The sequence below is a fragment of the Delphinapterus leucas genome, chromosome 11, assembly GCF_059928025.1.
Source record: "Delphinapterus leucas isolate spDelLeu-1000000601 "Yukka" chromosome 11, BTC_Dleu_Yukka2, whole genome shotgun sequence".
Taxonomy (NCBI): domain Eukaryota; kingdom Metazoa; phylum Chordata; class Mammalia; order Artiodactyla; family Monodontidae; genus Delphinapterus; species Delphinapterus leucas.
In genome coordinates, this window is record NC_143139.1 from 78365685 (window position 1) to 78390285 (window position 24601).

General features: G+C 38.8%; 1 protein-coding gene across 1 annotated transcript in view; it reads left to right on the forward strand.

Annotated features, from left to right (window-relative positions):
• Positions 1 to 24180, forward strand: part of CFAP54 (cilia and flagella associated protein 54) — a 296739-nt gene extending 272559 nt beyond the window's left edge. Inside the window, exons 67-68 of the mRNA XM_022562388.3 lie at positions 1958 to 2032; positions 23686 to 24180. Coding sequence (XP_022418096.3) covers positions 1958 to 2032; positions 23686 to 23805 — 195 coding nt within the window. The 3' untranslated portion in view covers positions 23806 to 24180. The remainder of the gene's footprint in view (positions 1 to 1957; positions 2033 to 23685) is intronic.
• The last annotated feature ends 421 nt before the right edge of the window (positions 24181 to 24601 follow it).

A 24601-nucleotide genomic window follows, 5' to 3' on the forward strand; every position in this document is an offset into this window, starting at 1 on the left:
CTTACCCTTCCCCCTCCCCGTGTCCTCAAGTCCATTCTCTACGTCTGTGTCTTTATTCCTGTCCTGCTCCTAGGTTCTTCAGAACCTTTTTTTTTTCCCCCTAGGATTCCATATATATGTGTTAGCATATGGTATTTGTTTTTCCCTTTCTGACTTACTTCACTCTGTATGACAGACTCTAGGTCCATCCACCTCACTACAGATAACTCAGTTTCATTTCTTTTTATGGCTGAGTAATATTCCATTGTATACATGTGCCACGTCTTCCTTATCCATTCATTTGTTGATGGACACTTAGGTTGCTTCCATGTCCTGGCTATTGTAAATAGAGCTGCAATGAACATTGTGGTACATAACTCTTTTTGAATTATGGTTTTCTCAGGGTATATGCCCAGTAGTGGGATGGCTGGGTCATATGGTAGTTCTATTTTTAGTTTTTTTAAGGAACTTCCATACTGTTCTCCATAGTGGCTGTATCAATTTACATTCCCACCAACAGTGCAAGAGGGTTCCCTTTTCTCCACACCCTCTCCAACATTTATTATTTGTAGATTTTTTGATGATGGCCATTCTGACTCGTGTGAGGTGATACCTCATTGTAGTTTTGATTTGCATTTCTCTAATGATTAGTGATGTTGAGCATCCTTTCATGTGTTTGTTGGCAATCTGTATATCTTCTTTGGAGAAATGTCTATTTAGGTCTTCTGCCCATTTTTGGATTGGGTTGTTTGTTTTTTTGATATTGAGCTGCATGAGCTGCTTGTATATTTTGGAGATTAATCCTTTGTCAGTTGCTTCATTTGCAAATATTTTCTCCCATTCTGAAGGTTATTGTTTCATCTTGTTTATGGTTTCCTTTGCTATGCAAAAGCTTTTAAGTTTCATTAGGTCCCGTTTGTTTATTTTTGTTTTCATTTCCATTTCTCTAGGAGGTGGGTCTAAAAGGATCTTGCTGTGACTTATGTCAAAGAGTGTTCTTCCTGTATTTTCCTCTAAGAGTTTTATAGTGTCTGATAGTCTTATAATCGTGACTCCTTTAGTTGTAAGTAAAGAAAAACTACTTATGCTAGCTCAAATGAAGTAGGTTTGGTAAGGAGGCAGTATTTGTCAGGGCATGGTAAGTAAGCTCATGCATAACCAAGGACTGGGGACAAAACACAGTGGGCCCCACAGAAAGTGAAACTTGGAGAGTCGGGAGCCAAGATTGCACTCAGTCCCACAGGCGGTGTCAGTTCTCATTTATCTCTGTTTCTTGCTCACTCATGTTACATCTAGCCCATTAGGTGCCTTCTCCAACTCCGTATTGCGACCTCTCAGCTCATCTGGCCAGTCCTGATGATAACTCTCTTCTGTTGTCCTTCCTTATATGAAATTACAATGATGGAGAATCTGATTGATTCAACCCTGCCCATAGGTAGATCATTCTTGGGTCAGATGTCCACACAGAAACACGCTGCATCCAAACAGTAGGGGCTGCGGCAGTGTCCTCAGCAATAGACCACGTATGATATCAACTCTCTCTTCTTCTTCATTTTCTCTTTCCACTTCTTTCTCGATTCCCAGCTGTTCATCTCTGCTTAAACCCTTTCTCAGATCTGAACCTCTTTATTCCAGGGCTCTCTTCTCAGAAGAAAAGTGATCTTCCAAAACCTTATTCTGGTGTGAATTACTTTACTTGTTCTTCTCTAACACATGAATTTTAATTGTGAATTTTGCAGGGAAAGAATCCTAAAATAATTTACTATTTGTCATTGAATCTTATAGTTTGTGGCTATTTTGTATCTTTTCAAATAACCCTAATTGCTTAAAAGATTGTGACCTCTGAATCCCTCTAAGTTTCATCCTGGGAATTAGGGAATGATGTAACAAAATACAAGCGAAATAACTAATTTGGAATTAAAATATCTAGTATTTTACCAATAAGATGAACCTCACTATATTGTCTTATTATTTCTAGAACATGATTATTGAATGTTGCTCTGAAATAGTATCTTTGTTTTTGCCTGATGAAGAGGCAACTCCACTATCTGAGGTATGCATCTCTTTTAAAACTGTATGTGATTCTCTAACAAGTATTGTTGTTGCTATGGAAATGGAAATACAGAAAACATCTATTATGAAGGTATCAAGGGCCTAACCGTCCTTAATTAATATGAAAAGTGCTAAACATTAGTTTATAATAGCATGTTATTTTGGTTAGAAATATTCTTTGTTAAAAAATCAACTCGTACAGAGAGTTGCGGAGAGGATAATCTTAAAATCATCTCAAATTCACCATTCAGGGAATAACCACTATTAACATTTTGGAGAATATCTCAAATTTTTTTCATGTATAGTTAGACTTTTGAATTTTTATATCAGTGGGATCATACTGCACAAGCATTCTGTAACTTGTTTTTTTTTCATTCAACAATAATGCTGTGGAGATATTTTTATGTGAAAAGTCTACCCTGTCTTATTTCATACCTACATAATAGTTTCTTTTATGTATTTGTCATGTCAGGCTCTATTTATATAACTAGATCCTTATTCATGGATCTTGAGGTTGATGGGTTCTAGAACATATGTATTTCACCCTTCTGTTTCACCCATCCTCAGAGTTAATTCTTAGGAATAGGATTTTGGAGTAAAAAGTATATGCATATTGTCCCTGACTTACAATGGTTCAACTTATGATTTTTTTGACTTTATGATATTATGAAAGCAATACACATTCAGTAGAAACCATACTTCAAATTTTGAATTTTGAGCTTTTCCCTGGCTAGCAATATGCAGTCCAATACTTGTGATGTGAGGCAGCAGCAGTGAACTGCAGCTCGCATCACCCTCATGATCATGAGGGGAAACAACCCACATACGTACAACCATTCGGGACCCGGACAGCCATTCTGTTCTTAACTTTCAGTACAGTATGCAGTAAATTACATGAGCTATTCAACACTTTATTATAAAATTGGCTTTTTGTTAGATGATTTTGTCCAACTGCAGGCTAATGTATGTGTTCTGAGCATGCTTAGGGTACGCTAGGCTAAGCTCTGATGTTTGGTAGGTTAGGTATATTAAGTGTATTTCTGACTTAAGATATTTTCAGCCTCTGATGAGTTTACCCATTTATTGGGACATAACCCCATCATAAGTAAAGGAAGATCTGTATACATTTTCTATTGTGGTAAAATATACATAATGTAAAATTTACAATTTTAATCATTTCTGAGTGTAGACATCAGTAGCATTAAGTACATTCAAAACGTTGTGCAAACATCTCCACCATCCATCTCCACAATTTTTTCATCATCCCAGGTAGAAACTTTGTACCCATTAAGTAATAACTCCCCATTTCCTCCTCCCCCAGCTCCTGGTAATCTCAGTTCTACTATTTGCTTATTCTAGGTACCTCATATAAATGGAATCATACAATATTGGTTTTTTTGTGGCTGGCTTATTTCATTTAGTGCAATGTTTTCAAAGTTCATGCATGTTTAACATGTATCAGTACTTCATTCCTTTTTAAGACTAAATAATATCCCATTGTATGTATATACCACATTTGTTTATCCACTCTTCTGTGGATGGACATTGAGTTGTTTGTACCTTTTGGCTCCTATAAATAATGCTGCTATAACCATGGGTGTACAAGTATCTGGGTGTACACCTAGGAGTGGAATTAGTAATTGGTGGATCATATGGTAATTCTATGTTTAACTTTTTAAGAAAACCCCAACAGCTGCACCATTTTACATTCCCATCAACAGTGCAAGAGGGTTCTAATTTCTCCACATACTCACCAACACTTACTTTCTCTTTTTTGATAATAGCCATCTTAATGGGTGGAAAGTAGTATCTCATTGTGATTTTGATTTGCATTTCCCTAATGACTAATTTAATCGCTGATCGCCCATTTTTATATCTTCTTTGGAGAAATGTCTGTTCAATCCTTTGCCCATTTTGAATGGGCACATACATTTTGCTATATAATTGCAAATGGCCTCCAGAAATGTGGCACCAGTTTTCTCTCCCATCTGCAGTAGGTGAGAGGCCCAGTGTACCTGTGTATTCACCCACACTAGTTCTCCTCCTTCTTCTGCTCTCTCCCTCCCTCCTCCTCTTCTCCCTTTCCTCCCTCTCGTCCCCCTCCTCTTCTTCTAACTGTTGTAGGTCTGACAAGTGAAAAATGACATTTTCAATTATTTTATATTTATCAATAGTAAATCCAAATATAGTTCCTACTTTGTTGGCAGTCTGTGTTTCTCCTTTTGTGGAATTGTGTTCATTCATGTAGCCAATCAACAGATACTTAGAGTGAACTGCCTATGTGTCAGGAACTCCTTTCTAGGCCCTAGAGAGCCTGCTGTGAACAAGCAACAAGGACCTCACTCTCTTGGAGCTGCCGTTTTTTTGTTTTTGTTTTTGGAGAGAAATAGTAAATAAATCAATAAGCAAGATAATTCTGCATTTTGTTAAGTGCTATGAAGGAAAAAACAGAGTGAGATGTTAGAGTAGGGTTGGCAAACTGCAGCCTGTGAACTATGGCCCACTGCCTGTTTGTAAATAAAGTTTTATTGGAACACAGCCACGCTCATTTGTTTACCAGTTGTCTATAGCTGCCTTTGAGCTACAACAGCAGAGCTCGGTAGTTTTGACAGAGACCATATAGCCCACAAAGTTTACATTATTTACTATCTGGCCCTTTACAGAAAAAAGTATTCTGATCCCTGTGATAGAAAATAACAGGGGATGGGGCAACAGTTTAGATGGGTGGTCAGGGAAGAATTCTCTTAGGAGAAGACCTGAAACATTACACTGTTTCCCTCCCACTAGATCATTAGCTTCTCGGGAGCAGGGGTGGTGCTATCTTAATCTTTGAATTCTTACAGTGCCTTGTACACGACATCACTTGGTTATTGTTTCTTGAATTAAATTCTCTTTAGTTTTAAATACCTGAAGTTTAATATTTGCTTAAAATTTTTTTTTCATCTGGCCATTCATGTTCTTTTCCCATGTTTTTAAATGAGGAACTTAATTTTTTATTATGGAAATATGTAGAATTACTGCAGCAGACCATTGACAATAAAAATCAAGTTTAAATCTAGTTTTGTACAAACTGTGATTTACAAATAGGTCACAGAAAAAAATTGTTATTTTAAGACACATGATTTATAACATTAATGAATGGGCTTTGGCCCCTGACAGACCTGGGTTGGAATCCCAGCCTTGGATCTTGTTTGACCTGAGGCAAATCATTTAACTTCTCTAAGCCTCAGTTTTCTCATATGTAGAGTGGGGTAATAATGCCAACAATGCCTCACAGTTGTGAGGACTAAAGTAAATAATGTATGTTAAGTATTTGGATTAGGGTCTAGTGCAAATAAATGTTAAATAATTATCAGCTATTTCATCATGTCATCTTCATTATCATCTTCCCTACCACGGTCCTGCCTTCCATGTGTGAATTCTTCATCCTCTAGTCAACTCATTTCAACAGATTTTTAAGATCCAAAGTTGTTTTGAAATATTGAGAGAAAAGGAGAGTAACAGTGTTAAAGAGAGAGAGAAAACCAGGAGTCCTTTTCTTTGCTTGTAATGTAAATAATTGTTGAATCCTAGAGGAATTAGGTCAGGGTACAAGATCCCAACATGAGATCACAGTCGTGAAAGAATCACTGGTCCAAGAGAAGGTGCCTCCAATCGAATCCCACACTAGCACTTCCACTGAGGGCAAGACTTACCTGATAGTGCTGGATGGAGCGTGGGCGTTTACAAGCTTGTTCCAAGAAGTAAATGGTTAAAATAAAGAAGAAGAAAATTTGTCTAAATAAAATTACATGCCTTCTTTTGTCACTGGCATGAGATCTTGCTGTTCAGTTTAATTCCTTACTGAACACATCTATTATAATTGCCTTTGCCTGTATTGCCTCTTCTTAATTAAAATAAATATTGCCACACACAACTTGTGACAGAAATAACCTGAGATAGCAAGGAAGTGAAGGAAGGGAATGAGTGCTACGTGCTAATGTTCTTAGCGATTAGTTACAGAATGTAAATGACAGTTAGGTGTACTTTCTGGTGCACCAACAATGAAGCGATCCTTTCATTGCCTACATAGGTTCAGATTATTGCAGTTTCCAAGTTGTCAGGTAGGATTCAAACATGACGCTAGAAATATTCTTTCCGCTCTTGCTGTGACCGCCTGTGGGGAGTCGTTCTCTACAACTCCATTCATCAGTAATTTGTGGCTTCCAGCTGCACACGGACCATTGGTGTAGATACTTTTGTTGCTGTAAAGGCAGCATAGGTTTAAGTTCCTGTGTTCAGCTAAATTCAATACTTTTGTATTGGCTTACATGATACATGTGAATTTACCTAATGTGTGTGTGTGTGTATGTGTGTAGTAGGTGTATCTGTGTGTGTGTTACGTATATCTGTAGTGTGTGTACATGTGTGTATGTATGTATTGAACTGATTTGAGTCATACAGACTCAGTATGGAGAGGAAATTCCTAGGAGCAGATCCTGCTTTGAAGGTGGAAAAGGTGACCCTAAGCCAAGAGAAAAGGCACATTGTAGAGGAGATTTCACAGTAGCTTTTCTTGGCTCCATGAGTTTAGTAGGATATTTTTTTGAGTTCACGGTTTTTAGCTAGACATACTATAGTACCTGACAAACACTAATGATAATAATCATTAAACTGCAAGTCTTAATAATAGTGGTAGTAATTTTAATATTTATTGAGCACATGGCATGTGAAGACACTGTCCAGTGTTTTAAATCCAGTATCTCATTTAACATTACAAGAAGCCTATGCAGTCGGTTACTGTTACTATCCCCATTTTAGAAATGGGGAGGTGTAGCAGCACACCCAAGCTCTTGCAGCTTGTAAGTAGAGGAGGCACTAGTCAACCATAGATCCGCTCACATCCGGGATCTGCATCTTTAACTAAAGTGCACCCAGTGCATGTCTGATCAGAAGAGGGAGCAGATGCTGCAGGGTGTTGAGGAGTGAGAGGTGAGAAAGGGAAGGTTGCAAGTGTAGATGAATCTTTGAGAAGGTTTGGGACAGGAGTCTGGAGAGGGTGGAGGAGCAGCTCCCAGGAGGCACGGAGTCAAGGGCGGGTGTTAGGACAGCAGCAGTGCACAGGGCAAAGAGTTGGGAGGGGCGCAGTTTGCCTGTCTAGAAGAAAAAAGGACAAATGATGAAGCAAGGCCTAAGGGAGTGGGCCGGAAACAGAAAGATATTGACAGCATAAGTGAGATAGTTTCCTGGAAACAGGAAATACACCTCTTTCTGTAGGTCTTGGGGCAGCAGATTAAGGGCAGGAAGGGATGTGAGTAAGTGTGTGAGAGAAGGATAGGAGAAGCGGGGGCAGTTCACACCCAGTGGTTTTCACTTTCTCTATGAAGTAGAGGCAAGTTCATCTAAGACTGGAGTGGGGTAAAGGGTTGAGGGTATGATCTTCTAAGAGAGATGAAGATCTTGAATATTCACAGTCATTGAGTGTGATGAGCAAGGAGCTGACCAAGAAAAAGTAGAAGAATTGAGGTCCACAATGAGATTTAAAAGTCATACATTTGAGGGGCACTAGGCTACTTGGCTTTTTTTGATTTTCTCTTTGATTTCTTCAGTGATCTCTTGCTTATTTAGTAGCGTATTGTTTAGCCTCCATGTGTTTGTATTTTTTACAGTGTTTTTCCTGTAATTGATATCTAGTCTTATAGCACTGTGGTCAGAACAGATACTTGCTATGATTTCAATTTTCATAAATTTACCAAGGCTTGATTTGTGATGCAAGATATGATCTATCCTGGAGAATGGTCCCTGAACACTTGAGAAGAAAGTGTATTCTGTTGTTTTGGGATGGAACGTCCTATAAATATCAATGAAGTCCATCTTGTTTAATGTGTCATTTAAAGCTTGTGTTTCCTTATTTATTTTCATTTTATATGATCTGTCCACTGGTGAAAGTGGGGTGTTAAAGTCCCTTAGTATGATTGTGTTACCGTCGATTTCCCCTTTTATGGCTGTTAGCATTTGCCTTATGTATTGAGGTGCTTCCATGCTGGGTGCATAAATATTTGTAATTGTTATATCTTCTTCTTAGATTGATCCCTTGATCATTATGTAGTGTCCTTCTTTGTTCCTTGTAATAGTCTTTGTTTTAAAGTCTATTTTGTCTGATATGAGAATTGCTACTCCAGCTTTCTTTTGGTTTCCATTTGCATGGAATATCTTTTTCCATTTTGTATGTGTCCCTAGGTCTGAAGTGGGTCTCTTGTAGATAGCATATATACAGGTCTTGTTTTTGTATCCATTCAGCCAGTCTATGTCTTTTGATTGGAGCATTTAATCCATTTGCATTTAAGGTAATTATCAATATGTGTATTCCTATTATCATTTTCTTAATTGTTTTGGGTTTGTTATTGTAGGTCTTTTCCTTCTCTTGTGTTTCCTGCAGGGACAAGTTCCTTTGGCATTTGTTGTAAAGCTGGTTTGGTGGTGCTGAATTCTCTTAGCTTTTGCTTGTCTGTAAAGGTTTTAATTTCTCCATCGAATATGAATGAGATCCCTGCTGGGTAGAGTAATCTTGGTTGTAGGTTTTTCCCTTTCATCACTTTAAATATGTCCTGCCACACTCTTCTGTGCTTAGCCAATTTTTTAAATTAGTCAGCAGCTGTCCCCAAATATACTAGGTAACTGTTATGGAGTTGCTGAGTGTGTTTATACCCAGAGGACAGAGGAAAAACTAGGTGGATTCTCAGTTCCCTTTGAAAGAAGCTATGCAGTTTTTCTGGCTGTTGGATGGAGTTGAATGTTTCCCAATTTATGTGGGATAGCTTCCACATCACTTTTGGGGGGGGGCTGTTAAGTCCTAGAAGGTAGGCTATTTATCTTCCTTTAAGCTGTTAAGTCCTAGAGGGTAGGCTATTTAACTTCCTTTGGCTAATTTTGTTACATTACCCTATGCCCCTTGGTTTCTTTTTAACAAAACTTCCCAAATGGTGACAATGACAATACTGTCTGTAAACTGTCATTTATAGCATTGGGAACAAGGTATTCTGTAGTTTACTAAGTATTAAAAAATTAATTCTATTAATATAACTTCTTTCAGTTGAAAGTTGTTGTTGTTGCTGTTGTTTTGTACCAGCCAAGAGCTGTCTGAATAGATTTTACAGGCATCAAGCCTTACATCTTTCTTCTGTGAGACATTATTATTCTGTCCTCAAGTGAAGAGTATCCTTTGTATGTAAGTTCATGAGACATCCACTTAATATTCTTATATTCTTTTGGAGACAATGCCGAATGACACCAGTTCCACACTGCCTCTAAAACACAGCTCTGACTTTGATTCCATCCGCTTCACTATTCATTTCCGACTGTCAAATTTGGCTAAGGGAAGAAGAAAGCCCTTAAGAAAGGCTAGGCTATTAATGTGCTCTTCAAAATGCTAAGAAAAGGCTAAGCCGTTTATAGCGTTTTCAAAATGCTCATCTCTCGGAGATTTGCCAGCAGCAGTGTCAAGGTGAAGTAGCTCTCGTTCATCCAGGAGCTGAGAGCCTTTGCGTTCTCTGCACTCAAAGGGCTGGTCCCACTATTGTTAGACGTGCTATTTGGGGGTATAATGATCCTTGGATATAATATAGTCATGAGCCTGATATTGTGTATTTACCGTAAAAGTGGCAAGAAGTGTGTGCAATGCTTGTGAAAGCAAGCCTGGCTTCATTCTGGGTACAGCTGTATTTCAGAATCAAGGGGACAATTTCCTGAAGTTTAGTCACTTTGTATAACTTCAAAGGAAGTGAGAGGCAGGGGTATTATTAGCAAATCTGTACATTGCTTTCTATCTTGCTGAAAACGGAGTCAAGTGCTTAGTTTCATTCACTTCACGCGTTTTGCGAAACGTTTTTGTCTTGATTAAAAATCTGGACCCTTAACAATGGCGTTATAATTCATTTTAGGAGGATGTTGATTTTGGCCTCATATTTCTCAGTCAGTTGACAAGCCTTTTGAAATTCTCCAGACCAATGTTCTTTATATTTAAATAAATCCACAAAGGAGAAACTGGTGTAAATTTACCCACTTTCTTTGTTAATACTTTGGACACCAGCCATTAGAGATTTTTGCCCTTATTTCTCCTGTATCTCAGGTAGCTGGTACCATTATGTTCTTTTCTCAACCACCTGTGAGAGCACAGCACGGTGGGAAGAGTGCTCAGCACACGCTGGAGCCCCACTGTTGCTCTTGTGGACAAGTCATTAGTCCTTAAAGACCTCAGGTCAATTACATGCTGTTGAAGGTCTCGGAAGCAACGTATCTCAGCAGATCAAAACATGATTTGATTCTTGGTTCCACCATCTATTGATGGTGTGACCGTGAGCTACTCACTTTTCCTTCTCTGCTTCAGCTCCTTATCTGTCCATTGGCGATAGCTTCTCCTCATGTAGGATTGCATTAGAAACAGTATGTGACACGTCTGATATAGTGCCTGTCAACGCCATGGGTAAGCATCCAATACATTGTGGCCATCTTTATTTTTCCCTGCCTTAAAATAATGAGAAATGAGTCATTTCTTCATTCGATCATTCGTAACTCTCTGCATTGGTGGCTTTTGGCCTATCTGAATGTTTGCTAATTTTCAAAAGAGTAAAGGGACATTTAATAGATGTAGTCTTAATATTATTTTTCAATCATCCTTTTTAAATTAAACTTTCTGTTTTGAGATGTTAGGCTCATGTGCAATTTTAAGAAATAATAATGTAATACATTATAATAATATAATATAATATAAAGCTGTAGTACAGTGTCATAACGAGGATAATGACATTAATAAAGTCGGGGTACAGAACAATTTCATCCCTACAAGGACTCCTCCTGTTCTCCTTTTATAGCCACCCCCACCTCTCACACCCCACCTCTGTCCCTGACCCTTGACAATTATTAATCTATTCTCCATTTCTATAATTGTATCATTTCAAGAATGTTATATTGAAGGAACCATACAGTATGTAACCCTTGGGGATTGGTATTTTTTCACTCAGCTTAATTCCCTGGAGAACCATTAAATCATGCTTTTTTTTTTTTTTTTTTTTTTTTTTTGCGGTACGCGGACCTCTCACTGTTGTGGCCTCTCCCGTTGCGGAGCACAGGCTCCGGATGCGCAGGCCCAGCGGCCATGGCTCACGGGCCCAGCCGCTCTGCGGCATGTGGGATCTTCCCGGACCGGGGCACGAACCCGCGTCCCCTGCATCGGCAGGCGGACTCTCAACCACTGCGCCACCAGCGAAGCCCTAAATCATGCTTTTGATGGACCAAAAAATCTTTATGAACGTTGAATATTTTACTTTGGCCACATAATAATCATTAGCTCAAAAGTGCCTGTTGTGGTACCTGGCACATAGTGTGGGGTAAAGGTTCACTGAGGCGCAGGGGTGGATCCCACTCTACCTGATTCACCCCTCCTCCTCTCTCTCCTCCTCCTCTCCATCCTTCTCCTCTTTCCTTGCCCCGTTCTTCTCCACATCTTCTTATGGATATTGACAGACAAAGGCTGATTGCTCAAGTTAGAAATACCAAAAAGAGTTAAAAGAAATACTTTATGTGAAATTGCTTTGTAAATTGCAAGCTCTGTTAGACTTCCTATCAAAAACTGCCGGTCAGTGTTGGCCACATTGTTTGCAGATACTTGCGATGTAAACGGATGGGAACAAAGGAGTCAGCGTGAGCAGTGTTTCCTTACCCATCGTGCTCATGGGTCTGCGCTCTAGTTTCTGCTGCAGTGGGAGCTGCTGACTAACAAAGCCCCTTAGCCTTTCACTCTAACCAACAAAGTCCCAGGAACAAAATGCAAACTTCAGTTCACATTCTTTGTAAGCCTTTGCTCTGAAAAAGAGCCCCCTGTTTAGAGTTGCCAGATGTTAAGCTCGCTGAGCTCCTTCATGAAAAAGCATCAAGAAATGCCAAGTATTGTTCAAACTCTGGAGTTTTCATTTCAGTATCTCAGGTCAAAAGCCCACAGGCAGATCAGTCACAGCCATTCAGGAGGCAACCCAACTTCAGCATTTGTACCCAGTTAGAGCATTTCTTATTGTAACTTTGCTGCTGAGAGTCAACGACCTGACCTTTAAGTGGAGTCCACCCCTTACTCTGATGGAATGTCCCCTATTCAGAAATGCAGCAAGGGGAGAACAAGCTTGCCAGAGCGTAGCTGTTTGAGCCAGGATAGCTTAGGCTATGCTGTGCTAACAAATAAACCCCAAACCTCAGTGGCAGTAAAGGTTTGCTTATTTCTCATAAAAGTCCAGTGAGGGGTACGCAACTCTCCTTCAACTTGTAACTATTCTGTCTGGGCTACGCGGCCTCCAAGTAGGAGGAGAAGAGGGCTAGGGGATTTCATAGGATGTTTTTAAGTTGGGTGACTATAGATACAGGTTTGCCTGCAGCAGTCACAGCGCATACCTGTTGATTTGTTGTGATGGTTAATATACTCTCCTTTTATTCTCAACAGTCTCCCAGTTTAGGCAATAAATTAGGGTGACCATTTCTAAGAGCCAGCATGGAATGGCTGTCATATAATTTCTGCCCATATCCTGTTGGCCTTGCCCTGATGTGCAAGGATGTAGAGAACCGTAGAGGAACAAGTATGTACTTCAGTGAGCTCTAGTAACCTCTGGCACAGCAGGCATCTGCAGGAACGCCACGAATTTTTTCCACAGAATTAATTCAATAACTTCAATTACCAAAACTCTGTTGAGAAGATAGGTTAGAAATACGATATTCTTATGAACGAAGCCATCTCATTTAATCACACATTGTGGTAGGCTGACTCATGGCCCCCCAGAGATGTCCACATCCTAATCCCCAGAACCTGTTACCTTATGTGACCAAAGGGACTCTTCAGACGTGATTAAATTAAGGATATTGAGATGGGGGAGATTATCCTGGATTATTCAGGCGGGCCTTAAGTGTAGTCACAAGTATCCTTGTAAAAGGGAGGCAGAGGGAGACTTGACAGCAGAACAGGAGAAGGCAACGTGATGATGGAGGTGAAGATTGCAGAGATGTGCTTTGAGGATGGAAAAGGGGCTATAAACCAAGGAAAACAGGTGGCCTCTAGATGCTAAAATAGGCAAAGAAACAGATTCTTTGCTGAGAGTCTCCAGAAGGAACCAGCCCTGCTGACACCTTGACTTTAGCCCAGCCAAACTGAATTCAGGTTTCTTACCTCCAGGACTGTAAGAGAACAAGCGCGTGTTGTACGCCACTAGGTTTGTCTTCCATTTGTTAGAGCAGCAGCAGGACATTAATCCACACGTGCACTCTGAAATTCAGCATGTGACTTTAGGTTTCTGTTTCTGTTTAGATGCCTGTAAAAAAAAATCCTTCTTTTACATGTGAGATATTTAAGTGGCTTGCCCAAGGTCCCTTAGCTAGTTAATGTCAGAGCCAGGATTTACACCCAGGCAGACTGGCTCCTCAGATCACGTTTCTAACTACCCAGCTGCACTGCCTCTGCCCTACTGCCCAGCTGCCCTTGAACTCCCCATACCATGCCCATCCACCATGAAACGCCCCTGCTGCATGCAGCCTCTCCTCCCACACCCACCTGACTTCAGTCTCTTGCTCCTTCCATGGGCACTGTGGGCCCCTGGACACATTTCCAGCTTCTGCTTTTGGAAAAAATTTTATGTAAGGTTCTAGGGCTTCCATAGGGAATTCCCAAGAAAAGTTAGGCTTCAGGAGAAATTATTGAATTTCTTCATATTTAAGTGTATGGGGAGGGATATTATTTGAGGGAAGATATTTCTGAATCTTCTTCCTACTCCTTAGTTTCTAATTCTCTTCCTCATACTCTAGAGGGGGAAGTGTTCCTAAGGGTAATCAAATAACGTGATTAATAGAAATGATACTGGAAAGGTATTAAGTTTGTTTTACCATGACCCAGAAAAGAAGCCTCTAGAAATTCGGTATAAAAATTCTCAGTACTTTAAATCTCCCGTTAGCTTGTATTGGTTATATACTAGTATGCGTTTTGCCATATTGCCATTTGTTTAATGGTTCTGTTGTTAACCACTGAATTAAATATTTACGCCTGGGTGGCCCCTTCACTGAGCCACTAAGAGCTCATCTTCCGGACCGAAGAACTTATTTTCCCAGCTCTGGGAATGTGCTGACCAGCAGCCCTCAGCTCTCAACCCTCTCCAGGAACTGCCTCTGTCTAATGGACATGGCCTTTTTGGGCAGGGGTGGGTTGGGGGGGTATCTGTATCTAATTACTGGCTGATATGGTTGTGCAGTGACCCAACCACCGCCCCCCCCCCACAAAAGTTGGGACAACTGTGAAGGGCCACTCCAGCTTCAAAGCTCCCCATGGTGTTGGCAGGGGGTTTGTTGTGTCTGCATTGCAGCCAGTCTTCTCCCTCTACCTAATCCTGCTTTCTTCCCTTTCCCCATGGGTGTTGATCCCAAGGGTATGCCCCAATAAACTTCCTGAAAGCTAAGTTCCATCTCAGGGTCTGCTTCCCAGGAACCTGAACTGCAACAATGAGATAAAAATAATAATAAAAAATGAAGATCCCTGACTGGTGATGAATACGTAAGAGTGCTCCATTAATCCTTATTTATTGGAATTAGAAGAGTTCTGAAGGAACTTGGAAACACACTTTCTGGTTGAAAGTTTATTTTCTAATGTAGAAGTAAGGGGAAAACATCATACACGTCACCCACTCATGATTAAAAATACCTTCTGCAGTGTGACCCCACAGTTCAATCACAGTTTCCTTTGACCTCTGTGTTAACAGTTAATTTACAATGATATAAAGTCTGTAAAACAAAGATTCGAGCCCATTTCCAATCCTCAATAAATGCAGGCTTCCTTTTTCAGAGAAACGTTTTCTCCCAGAGTAAAAAAACAAGGACTTGGTAAAGCTTTAAAACCATTTTATGCAAATAAAGGCAATGATGTAAAGAACAATGTCATCACGCATAGAACTATATCAGAATTTATGCTCAAATCTCCACAGAGAGTGAGGAATGCACACTCAGTTTTACAACACATTGACTATAAGCATTTCTGTTCAGTCATCTACCCCAGAACACTTTTCCTTTAATTCTTCCCCCAACCTCTGATTATAAGCACTGAACCGCCAGCCGAAAACTTGCATCTAGCCTTTATGCCTTATGCACTTCATTGTTGGTTGTATGACTCCGCTTCCTGTTCTGATTAGAGCTTTTGATATTTTAAAGGGGATTTGCCCTGTTTGAGACCCTTTATTAGTTTTTTATATGGTGACAGAGACTTTCCTGGAGTGAGAGAGCAGCTGTTCTTTCTGCACAATAGGGTTTCAAAGGCTCTTTTCTCTGGGACTTAGACTCTTGAACGTCAGAATAAGCCTGGATACGCACAGCCTAAACTTTTACTTTTTTCTTAATGGTCTCAAAAGATTGTTTTGTTCAATAGTTCCCTATAAAAAGCATATATCCATAATGGAGATACCACTGCCAGCTCTATCAGTTTTCATCACGTAGTGCCTTGGCTCAGCCTGGGGTAGGGTATGAAGGGCAACGTGTGCAGAAGGGGTGCAAGGGAAGAGGAGGAATGCAGGAGAAAGCCCCAAAGGCCCCAGAGACATTCACTAGCTGAGCACTGCCCTAATCTACATAATACCAGATACGACTCTTGTGGGTTTTTTCCTGACACCAGCCGATTCTACAGTTCTCTGACACCAACTGGGTGCCCAACAATTCAATTCAGTTCTGACGCTACTACCCAGAGTTAGCACAGACTCCCACAGATTAAGGGCTCAATCCAAGAATGCCCCCACTTCAGATGCCAGCTGTAAATGAGGTGCCCAGGCTACCCATACTTCTGTCCCAGCAGACTGCAGATTCAGGAGTTCCCATGATGCCCCCTAAGGTTTGATAAGTTGCTATAAAGACTCACAGAACTCAGGATAACACTTCACTTATGATTACCAGTTTATTATAAAGGATACAACTGAGGAATGGCCAAATAGAAAAGGTGCATAGGGCAAGATATGGGGGTTGGGAGGAACAGAGTCTCCATGCCCTCTCCAGGTGTGTCACCCTCCCAGTACATCAATTTGTTTACCAGCCAAGAAGTTCCTCAAAATGTGTCATTATAGGGTTTTTGTGGAAGTTTCATTACGGAGGCATGATTGATTCAGTCATTGGCCGTTGGTGACTGAACTCAATGTCCAGTTCTTCTCCCCTCCCTGAAGGTCAGGGGCACTGGGCTGAAAGTTTAACTCTCTAATCACATGGTTGGTTTTCTTGGTGACCAACCCCATCCTGAAGCTATCTAGGCACCTTTCCCCACCTTAGTCATCTTATTAACATACAAAAAAAAAATTTCCAAGGGATTTAGGACCTCTATGCCAAGAAACTGGGACAAAGACCAAATATGGATTTTCTCTTAAAGTATGAACATCACGTAAAATTGATTTTTAAACATATATCCCAGTGAATGTAGTCTCCCTCAATATATCTCCTCTCATGGAGGTGCTCTTCATGTGTTTGTTCCATTGTTCAAAACATTTCTGGCATCTACTTAGATGTGAAAATGGAGACAGGGCTCCTTATGTTGCTGAAATGTCTTTGGCTGGACTGAAACCTTTGGTTTCCTGACCATGTGGGACAATATATCTGAGCAGGAATTGTCCTTTATTAAAAGGTGAACTCTGCTCAAGAGCTCAAGGAAATGCCATGCATAGCCAGGGCTCAGTGGTCGTACAGTGTCAGTGACAGCGATGGTGATGGGGCGGATGATTTAAGAAGAATAGATTCTATTCTTAGGCAGTACAACAATTGAACCAATTTCCTGAACATATGCTTTCTCAGCGGTAATCCTGTCTTTAATTTCTAATTTTCTTGTTCTCTGCAAAATGTCTTTATAATAATGTTATTTCTTTACATTTTAATTTAGAAGATTTCTACCACCTTACCAATATGACCCTGTGATCTCATATTATGTTTAAGGAAACTTCTTTTCTGCTATATTTAAAGTTTTATTAATACAAAAATTAGAGTGATGAAAAAGATAATCTTGTTTACAGCAAAGTGTGAAATTTCCTGTGGTCTGATAGAGTTGTATATAAGCCCTTCTCACCTTCCTAAGAGTTAGGTGCTGTTTCTGTTAGATTGCGGAGAATAACATTGTTGGTATTGGGATTCTCTCAATCATATAAAGTATAGTGAAACCAAATACATCCAGATGAGTTCCCTCTCATCTGGAACTTTTATTAGATGGGTCATCAGTCATTCATGATATCAGCTCTTAAGTAAGCTAGTATTGTATTATCCTTTCTACTTTGGAATGCATGTTTTTTCCCCAGTCCAAAAAAAAGACTTCAAAGACTCAGGTGATATATAAAGAAGAGATAGAAAACATGGTAGAAAAAGATATATATGAGAATGCTAGATAAAAACAGTATTTCCTGTTGGTACGGGCCGGCTGGCCGCACATCCGGTGCCCGGTAGGGGGGTGCCTGGCACCGCCAGCTAGACGGGGGTCCCCCCTGCTACCCTCACGGCTCCGGCGTCCAGGAGGATCCAGCATGAGCAGTCGCAGCTCCCGCTCATTCTGCTTCATCTTCTTCAGAATGAACCCCAGGCTCAGCTGGGAACAGAAACCCGAAGTTCCTGGATTGTATCATGGCTGCATATAGGGAGTAGGAGTTCTGACTCAGGAGCCAAAACCAAGAACCCCTAGGATGTTGACGTCACCCTGGGGCCACTGTGTGGCTCAGTTCCCTGGAAACATGGTCCAGAACCTGCTCTTCTTGGGACTCGGCATCATCCAAAATCTGCCAGTTACACGGCTTCTCCACTTTCCCTGGCTCCTGATATCTTAGATGGTAGGCCTGGGATTCTCCATCAGGGGTGGAAATGGCCCCTAGGGGCCCTTTGGAAATGTGTGGGGTCATCACTGGATTGAACCAATTACAAGGTAGAGTTCATGTCGTTTAGAGGGCAGGGGACAGACTTGCACAAAGAATTGTCCTGCCCAAGATGCCCATTGTCTCTCTATTGAGAAGCACAAGTTTTCATTTTGCCGATGAGAAAATTGAGGCTCACATGGTGCTTAGCGTGATTGACATTGTGACTGACATATAGTAGGTGCTCAATCAATATTTGTGGTTGAACAAGAACAACAAAAAAACAGTATTTGCTTTCCTACCTCGAAGCTATTGTTTTTTCTTTTAATGGCTGTGACTCTGTATTTTAAGGTTCTTGAAAGGACACAAAGTTAAATCCAGTTGTTTCACAAAGCTTGCAGTTTTTTATATCCTACTTACCAATTACAAGAGTAGGCAAATCTAATTGATTAGTGGTTATTTGGCTTTCTCCCTTTTTTCTTGGTCATTAACACTTAGAATCAATGAAAAGACAAATGACACTGGGCTGAGAGAAGCAAGAAGATGTCTCAAAGTAGGTGCTCAATAAAAACTCAGTGGCTTAAGAAAAAGCATAGATACTTTGAATACAATATGATTTTTGTTTCAATCAAGGAAAATAGAACAAAGGAGCAGAAGTAATAAAATCTTTCATTATGATAAAATCTAGTTTTCAGGCAGAAACTCATATAAAGTATAGCATTGGCAAAAAAAAACCTTTAACTTTCCAATGGCTTTCAGAACTCCCCCAAACAAGTTCAAGTCCAGGCCAGATTTGAATGAACCCCTTCAGGGTGCCCCACCTTGATTAACTTCCTTTCCCTTCCTTGTACTGTTTCAGACTTTTATCCTCTCTAGGCAGGCAAAATCATCATCATTTCTTTAATATTGCTCCTTGAACCATAACCTGCTTGAACTAAATTACAATCTGCTACCTACCAAGATATTTTTTCCTTCCTTTCTACAAAGTGTTTCCTAATCCAGGAAAAGGAACCAAGATTCTCTGGTACCTTATCCTGGACAATTTGGACTCAAAGCTATTTTCTAAACACAAACAAGACTTCTCAGTAATTATGTGATTGCCAATGTTATCTCTGTTGAATGACAAAGAAATTCAGTAATTTCACCTGGAACCTAAATTTTCTTGAGAAGTTCCCTATGAAAGACCCAGAACCTTCCATAAAATTTCCAAAAGCTGAAGCTGGAAAAGTGTCCAAAGTGCCACAGAGCCCATGGGAAAAAAATTTAACCAAGGAGGTGAAAGACTTGTACACTGTAAATTATAAGATGCCGGTGAAAGAATTGAAGAAGACACAAATAAATGGAAAGATACTATGTGTTCATGGATTGGAAGAACTAACATTGTTAAAATGACCATATTACCCAAAGCAATCTACAAATTCAGTTCAATCCCTATCAAAATTCCAATGGCATATTTCACAGAAATAGAACAAAGAATACTAAAATTTGTATGGAACCACAAAAGACCCTAAGCAATCCTGAGAAAGAAGAACAAAGTTGTAGGTATCACACTCCCTGATTTCAAACTGCGCTACAAACCTATATTAATAAAAACAGTATGGTACTAGCACAAAAACCAGACACATGGATGAATGGAACAGGATAGACAGCCCAGAAATAAACCCACATTCTTATGATCAATTGATCTACAACAAAGGAGGCAAGAATATACAATGGAGAAAAGAAAGTCTCTTCAGTAAGTGGTGCTGGGAAAACTGGACAACAACAAATAAAATAGTAAAATTAGAACATTCTCTAACACCCATATACAAAAATATGCCCAAAATGGATCAAAGACCTAAATGTAAGACTGGATACTATAAATCTCCTAGAGGAAAACATAGGCAGAACACTCTTTGACATAAATCACAGCAATACAGTTTTGGATTCTCCTCCTAGAGTAATGGAAACAAAGACAAAAATAAACAAATGGGACCTAATTAAACTTAAAAGCTTTTGCACAGCAAAGGAAACCATAAACGACATGAAAAGACAACCTACAGAATGGGAGAAAATATTTGCAAACGATACAACTGACAAGGGATTAATTTCCAAAATACACAAACAACTTATACAGCTCAATATCAAAAAAAACAACCCAATCAAAAACTATATCTGTAGAAAACTCTAATTCGAAAAGACCCATGCACCCCAATGTTCATAGCAGTACTATTTATGATACCCAAGACATGTATATTATATACAATGGAATATTATTCAGCTGTAAAAAAGAATGAAATAATGCCATTTGCAGCAAACTGAATGGATCTAGAGATTATCACATTAAGTGAGGTAAGTCAGACAGAGAAAGACAAATATCATATGATGTCACTTATATGTGGAATCTAGAAAAATGATACAAATGAAGTTATTTACAAAAATAGGCTCACAGACATAGAAAACAAGCTTATGGTTACCAAAGGGGATGGGGGGAGGGTTGAGGGGAGATAAATTAGGAGTTTGGGATTAATAGTTACATACTTACTATATAGATAAACAACAAGGACCTTGTGTATGGCACAGGGAACTATATTCAGTGCCTTGTAATAACTTATAATGGAAAAGAATCTGAAAAAGAATATATACATATGTATAACTGAATCACTTTGCTGTACAATTGAAACAACACAACATTGTAAATTAACTATACTTCAATTAAAAAAAGAGAAAAAAAGAATCTGGAAAAGTATAGATAGATAAATGTATGTATAACTGAATCACTTTGCTGTATACCTGAAACATTGTAAATCAACTATAATTTTTTTTAAAGTGCTCAATAAAAAAGTTAAGTTTTCAAATATGGAATTGAAAAAGTTAACTCAAGATGGATAGAAAACTTGAATGTAAGACCTGAAATCATAAACTTCCTAGAAGAAAACATAGATGGTAAATTCATTAACATCAATCTTAGCAATGTTTTTGTGGATCTGGCTCCAAAGGCAGGGGAAACAAAAGAAAAAATAAATAGACAGGACTACATCACATCAGACTAAAAGCTTCTGCCCAGTGAAGGAAACCATTATCAGAATGAAAAGGTAACACACTGAGTGGGAGGAGATATTTGCAAATCATATATTAACTAAGAGGTTAATATCCAAAATCTATGAAGAACTCATACAATTCAACAAAAAGAAAGAAACAAAATGCCCCCAAACAACCCAATTAAAAAATGGGCAGGGGATCTGAATAGACATTTTTTCAAAGAAGACATAGAGATGGCTAACAATCACATGAAACTATGTTCAGCATCACTAATTATTAGGAAAATGCAAATCAAAGCCATAATGAGATATCACCTCATACCTGTTAGAATGACTATTATCGAAAAGACAAGAAGTAACAAATGTTGGAGAAGATATGGAGATAGGGAACCTTTGTACACCATTGGTGTGACTATAAATTGGTGTAGCCACTCTGGAAAACAGTGTGGAGATTCCTCAAAAAATTGAGAATAAAACTGCCATATGACCCAACTATTCCACTTTTGGGTATTTATCCAAAGAACATGAAAACACTAATTTGAAAGAATACATATGCTCCTGTGTTCATATGGAAACAACCTAAATATCCATTGATAGATGAATAGATAAAAGAAGATGTGGTATAAATACAATGAAATATTGCTCAGCCATAAAAAAGAATGAAATCCTGCCATTTGTGACAACATGGATGGATCTTGAGGTTATTATGCTAAGTGAAATAGTCAGATGGAGAGAGACAAATACTGTATGATTTCATTTATATGTGGAATCTAAAAACAAAACAAGTGAACAAACAAAATAAAATGAAAACAAACTCATAGATATGGAGAATAGATTAGTGGTTACCAGACGGGGAAGGGATTGGGGAGTGGGCAAAATAGGTGAGGGGGGTCAACTTATTGTGGTGATGGCAACTAGAGTTGTGATGGTGATCACTTTGTGGTATATACAGACATCGAATTATAATGCTATACACCTGAAACTTGTACAGTGAAAAAGAAAATACATGTTGGAGAGGATGTGAAAAAATTAGATCCATCATACATTAATAGTGGGAATGTAAAATGTTGCATCCTCTATGTAAAACATAGAGTAAAACAGTTTGGTGGTTCTTCAATAACTTACATAGAATTACCATGTGATTCAGTAATTTCATTCCTAGATATGGACCCCCCCCCAAATTGAAATCAGATGTTCAAACAAAACTTGTATTTAACAGTAACACTTAACAATGGCCAAAGGGTAGAAACAGCACAAATGTCCATCAACATATGAATGGATAAACAAAATGTGGTGTATTCATAAAATGGAGCATTAGTCATAAAAAGGAACAAAGTATTGATACACACAGCAATGAGGATGAACCTCCAAAATATTATGTTAAGTTAAGCCAGACATAAAAGGTCATATACTGTATAGTTCAATTTTTATGAAATATCCAGAACAGACATATACACAGAGACAGGAAGCATATTTGTGTTTGCCAAGGACTGGGGTAGTGAAATTAGGAAATTAAAATTTAAACAGATCAAATAGTTTACTCAGCCTCACCTGGCTGGTATATGGTGAGGTCTGAGTGAACCAAGCAGTCTTACTCCAGAATGTACACTTTTAACCTCCATGTGGTTATTCTGCCTCCCTGAATTGGTTAAGGTGGGATTTCTCTTACATATTGGTAATTGTAAAAGCAAATAATGGAAATCTAGGTATCCTATTTCAAAAAATAAAGAAAAAAAGGAAAAGAAAAAAACCCACATGATTATACATTTGTATGAGGATTTTTTAAGTTTTGGAAAGATATTCTTTAAACTGCTAACACTGATTACTTCAGGATTGAGTAAAAAAGGAGGATGTTATTAATTTTTTTCACCTCTTTATTATCCGAAGTTATAGAAAGCATTGGAATACTTTGATCATTTTTTTAATCCAATAAAATGAAGAATAAGAAATGAAAACCAGTCTCTACTTTTAAGTTCGTTATGTTTTCTTGAGAATAAAAGTTTCATTTAACAAGCAGACAAGACATTAAAAAAACTTGTCCTCTAGTTTCTTACCAGGATTCAGGGCCCCAAGGATCTAATTCATTGTGACCATTCTCCGTGATGTTTCTCATACATCTTCAAAAGTATCTAAGTCTGCGTGAAGTGCGTCCCCAGTAAACATTTATTTCCTTTCCTTCATGTTTGTTGTCTCCTTCTTGCCCTTCTCCCACTCAAATAACCAGTGCTATGACCCCCAAAGTGGTCTTTATTTTCCATCTTTCAGGCTGCTCAGATGACTTAGGCCGCACTAGTCCTCAGCATGGTAACTAGGTGTTTCTTTCAGAAAGAGTGAGCTCCAAACACAATTTTTGCTTCACCATGTCAGGATTTAAGCTCAAAATGAGGGAGGGAGAGTTGTCAACTGAGCAATGTGTTATGGAGGAAAGTGGTTCATTAGTAACTGGGCCAAAATTCCTACACTTACAATCACATACAATGATTATATAAACACGAATGGTCCATATTTATACGAGTGTCTGCTGTTTTGTAGGCTCATTTTTATACATTTACAGATATGAATCTGTAGGCTGTTTTTATAGACTCATAGATATGAATCTTCATAGGATAGAAAATGATATATGTGACATTTCAGCAGGGTAGAGATGTGAAATTTGTGTCTTAGGCAAGAGTTAAAAATCTTTCAAATAAATTATTACATGGAATTGGTATTTGAGAACATTACTTCAGTCAACAGTTCGGAACAATGCATTTCATGAACACTTTTATGCTTTTTCTCAGGTCCCATTTGATATCTCGCTGCCATCTATGTTCAGTCTTGAGAGACTTTTTGATCTTGCTAGTGGTTGTATCGTATCAGAAGGAAGCCTTTTCAACTGGATGGTGTCGATTATTCCCTGAACATCCTTTACGTGTTAACCTTATAAAGGATTTAATTGTTACTGCTTTTCTTGTTTGAAATAAATTTTTGGAACTATCCTCTTATAATAAGCAAAATAAAATTGTTTTCTTTCATAAGCTAAATTTCCTTAAAAAAACATTGTTTTGAGTAATGTTTTAAATGGTATTTGAATTAAATGACAATGCTGTTGCTTATTAAAACTATCTTACAGAGCTACTCATAGAAAATATGTTTGTGCACAGTACAACTATTCCCACTTTTGTATAATGTTTAGGTCTTTCGATGCATCCATACAGCAAGACTGAATTAAACCAGTGGTTCTTGACTAGGGGCAGTTTTGCCCCTCAGGTGACATTTGGCAGTGTCTGAAGATATTTTTGATTATTATAACTGCGAAGGCAGTACAACTGGCATCTAGTGGGTAGAAGCCAGGGATGCTGCGAAGTATCCTGCAATGTCCAGAAGAGCCCCCCACAGCCACAAATTATCTGGCTCAAAATATCTGTGCCAAGGTTGAAAAATTCTGGATAAACTTCGAGTCAACTTGAAGTGTTCAGTCAACTTTGGAATTTGTCTGTGTGGCTTAGGAAGAAATCTACAGTGAATTAGACCTTTAATATTTTGCACTTCTGAGGGATAGCATTGCATAAAGTTTTAGAACATGGGCTATGGAACTATATAGACCTGAATTTGAATAGTAACTTCACCACTTGCTAGTTCTGCTACTTTGAGAAAGTAACAAATTCTTTAAGCCTTCCTTTCCTTACCTGTAGAATGGGAACATTAATAGAATTG